At 42.2% G+C, this 4288-nt stretch overlaps 1 protein-coding gene across 1 annotated transcript; it reads left to right on the forward strand.

Annotated features, from left to right (window-relative positions):
• The first annotated feature begins 2297 nt into the window (after positions 1-2297).
• Positions 2298-2681, forward strand: LOC145395307 (general transcription factor II-I repeat domain-containing protein 2-like). Its single transcript, XM_080268985.1, has one exon. The coding sequence runs from the start codon at positions 2298-2300 to the stop codon at positions 2679-2681; it is 384 nt and encodes a 127-aa protein (XP_080125111.1).
• Positions 2682-4288: the final 1607 nt, after the last annotated feature.

The raw sequence follows: 4288 nt of genomic DNA on the forward strand, positions 1-4288 counted from the left end.
AAATGCTTTGTTGAAATCGAGATAGATACTGTCCACCTATCCTTCTCTGTTCTATAATGTTTCTGCAGCTCTATCACGGCAGCTTAAAAGATTAGTAACACTTGATATCCCCTTTCTAAAACCAAACTGCCTTTCCGTTATCATGTTGTGTACTTCTAGATGATGTACCCAAACTTTTCTTATCAGCTTTTCTAGTATCTTACAACACTGGTTAATGATATTGGTCGGTAGTTGAGTGGATTCTGTCTGTTCCCTTTCTTGAATAGAGAACAATGTTTTCTTTCAAATATCAGGTAAATACCTTGACCTAAGGATTCCTTGAATTTTAAATATACTGGTCTAATTACTCCTGTAACTCTTTTGCACATTCTTGTAGCACCCAACATGAAATTTCGTCTGGACCATTTGCTTTTCCTTTGCCTAATTTACTTAACTCTTCCTGTACTTCTTTTCCTTATATATGTAAATCAGGTAATATGTGTGAGCATGCATGTTCCATATCATCTCTCTCAAAACTATTTTCTTCTTTAAAAACTGATTGGAAATTTTATTTAGTGCATCACAAATATCTTTCTTTTGTGTATAGACGCCCCCCTCGTCCGTAATGGACTGTATTTTATCTTTAACTTGGTTTTTGCTTCGAATGTAGCTGTAAAATAGCTTTGTTTGATTACTGTTTTTAATTATAATATCATCTTCAAACTGTCTTTGGGCTTCTGTCCTTATCCTTATATAATCATTTCTTGCCTGTTTATAGTTGTTGTATGCCCTCTCACTATTGTGTCTTCTGTATCTATTCCACAACAACTTTTTTTTCCTTTGATTTTTTACATTCTGTTTTAAATCATTTCTTTATTTTCATTTCTTCTTCTTTGTGCAGTGGGATGTAATTTTGGACTCCTGTTTCATAAAGTTCACAGAATTTTCTATATATAACATTTAAATCTCTTCCTCTAAGCTCCTTTTCCCAATCTATTTCTGAGAAGTACTTCTTTAGGTCATGGTAGTTGCCCTTTTTGTTGGTTAGGCTCTTTTTGTAACTCTATTGTTAACCACGTCATATGCAATCTTGAAGTTGCAGTCACTGCATGGTCGCTTTTGCCAAATGCAGGGTGATACATTATATTGTCAATATCATTTTCCTGCCTAGTAAATATAAGATCTAGTACTGATGGATCATCAGCTCCTCTTTTCTTGGTGTTTTCCTTTACATGTTTTATTAGGAAAAACTCCTGCACAGGATCCAGGAGCTTTTGGTCCCAACAGCTTTCACAGCTTCTGACATCTAGAGCAAGGGGGAGCAACCTCTGGCCCTTGGGCCTGATCCAGCCAGCGAAGGTCTAGCATCCGGCCTGTCAACCTGCTCAGCATGAGCATAGCAATCCAGCCTGCAAAATCCCAGCCAAAACAAACTAAGTTCTGACAAATAGCATCTGCCAGCTGCTATTTGGCAACTCGGCGCTCCCCTCACCCCGCGCGATAGAATCTTTCTGCTATCCCGCCAGACGCCAGTGTCCTTAGGACTTCTGCACAGAGAGGAGGTATATGTCACTCTTAAGGTGAGTACACATTTGTTGCATATCCAAGTATGTACGTAGTACTGTTGAAGTTCATAGATATTTTGAGACATTTACCCGCAAGCTCAAACACGTTCCACCCTTTCAAGTGTGGAAGTTATATCCTGCTATATATTTAAGCACTGGGATTCAATCACTGTATGTTTATTTTTGATATAATATGTAAATGTGTTATATTTTGTGTCTAAAACCTGCATAATTATTTTACACTTATTGCTTATTAAAATTCATTTTCAGATCATCATGTCTGCGACCCCACCTGTTAAGAAGAGGAAAGTGGACCTCGAGCATCATGTCTTCAACCCTGAGTGGAAGGAGAAGTACTTTTTCAAGTGTTTTGGACAGGCTAGGTGCTTCATCTGCCTCAAGACTGTGGCTGTCTTCAAGGAGTTCAACGTGTGCCGCCACTAGGAGACAGAGCACCGAACGTCAAACTACGCTTCAATGTCTGCCACCGAGAAGAAGGACGCCATCACTAGACTGTCAGGCAACCTGCAGAGAAGCACTTCACTCTTCCGCAAGCAGACTGATGAGGCCAACAATATGACATGCATCAGTTACAAACTCTCCTGCCTCCTTGCTCACCGGATGAAGCCATTCTTGGACGGGGACTTCATCAAGGAGAGTCTTGTCGCTGTGGTGGACTCCATCTGTCCAGAGCAGCGTTCTGCCTTTGAGAGTGTGAGCCTTTAATCACACACTGTTCATTGTCACATCAAGATGTCAGACAATGTGCACAACACACTAAAGACCCACTGCTTGACCATAGTCACCTCTCTTGCTCTTGATGAGAGCACCATCGCAAACAACATGGCCCAGCTGGCCGTTTTCATCCGTGGGGTTGCCTCTGGCCTCCAGGTGTGTGAGGAGCTCCTCCAGCTTTTCCTGCTGCGTGGCACAACCAGTGGACAAGACATCTTCGATGCCATGCTTCAGTATGTCGAACAGCACTCTCTCGACCTCTCCTGTCTCGTGTGCATGACAACTGACGGTGCCCCACCAATGACTGGGGAGAAGAAGGGTTCCGCCTTACTGCTATTGTGCCATTGTGAACCCACAGGACACACCCAGCCCATCCACAAGGTGCACTGCATCATCCACTAAGAGGCACTGTGTGCCAAGTCTGCCAACCTCATTGACATCAAGTTTGTTGTGACATAGGTAGTCAGCTCTATCCTCTCCCGCAGCCTTAACCACCGCCAGTTCCAGGCACTGATGGACAAGGTCAACGCACACTACAGAGACCTGCTCTGTTCCTGTGAGGTCTGCTAGCTGAGTTGTGGAGCCATGTTGTCCTGTGTGTGTGACCTGCAGCAAGAGATCACCACCTTCCTCTCTCTGAAGAACCTCCCCCATGCTGATCACTTCTCTGACCCGCGATGGCTTACTCGCCTGGACCTGCTCACGGAGACATTCTCGTGACAGACATGCACGCGCACATCACCGCCTACGAGGTTAAACTGCGTTTGTGGGAGGCTCAGTTGACTGCTGGTCAATATGCATTTTTCTCACCTCGCTACTTGTCCCCCTGAAGACTTGGCTCTGGATACTTGCATCAGTGTCATCGCTTCTCTGTGGGAGGAATTTGCCTCCCTTTTCACAGGAGTCAGACTGCTGCCTGCAGATTTCATGCTGTTCACCACCCCCTATGACTTCCCAGTGGACGACGCCCCTGCCCCCCTGCAGATGGAGTTGGTGGAGCAATGAACTGAAGGCGACCTCTTCTCTGTTGTCCTTCTTCCGTGATCTCGTTCTATCTTCTAGCAGTTTTCCAGAATACATTCCCCATGTTCAGTGCATCATGGTCATGTTTGGCAGCACCTGCCAGTACTGTTGCGAACAACTCTTCTCCAAAATGAAGTACATGAAGTCTCGCCTACGTTCCAGCTCTATGACCGTCACCTCAATGACATTCTTCTGTTGTCTATTTAATCCATCGAGCCAGACATTGAATTGATTCTTCATGGCAAGCAGCACCAGCCGTCTCGCTGATTTGCATGTTTTCCAATAAAATTCTTGTATATAGTCACTTTTGTGTTCTCATTTGTCACTCCGGCCCTCGGGCTGCTCCTAAAAGTCTCATCAGATCCTCGCTCTGAAAAGGTTGCCTGACACTGGATTCTAGAGTATTCCAATTTATATTGGTATTGAAATCTTCAGTTAATATATTTTTTTCATATTTCTCTTCCATCCTATGCAGTAATGCTTTTAAACTCTGAATTATACTCTCTGGAAGGTCTTCATATTCTCCTCTTACCCAAGTGTTTGTTCTGAGTGGCATGTATAAATTTGCAACAATGTATTAATCTCTATGGTTTTATCTAGTTTATTTCTTTGACTTGTAGATTTTTCTTTGTATTATAATTCCTTTTTTTTTTTTTTTTATTCCTATCTCTTCTCCATGTATTGTATTCCAATAAGTTTAGGGTATCGTTTGATATCTTGGGGATTAATTTTGTTTCAGTTAGGAAAATAATACCGGGTATGTGGTTCCTTCTCTTTGGTATAATCTTTCATCTCTAATAATTTAAATACCATTCCATCTATATCTGAGTACATTAATCATCTTGTTCACATACTTGCCATAGCCTGAGTCTATTACCTTCCTTCTTTTTATTCCATGCTGGCTATGTACCACTTTTGTACCTGCAATCCAATTACTTTGTAAAAAAAAAAAAAAAAAACTTACTTTTCTCTTCCTCTGATTTTTC

The sequence above is a fragment of the Coenobita brevimanus genome, chromosome 30 (genome assembly GCF_032717465.1).
Source record: "Coenobita brevimanus isolate Jiangsu-jjx chromosome 30, ASM3271746v2, whole genome shotgun sequence".
Classification (NCBI taxonomy): Eukaryota; Metazoa; Arthropoda; class Malacostraca; order Decapoda; family Coenobitidae; genus Coenobita; species Coenobita brevimanus.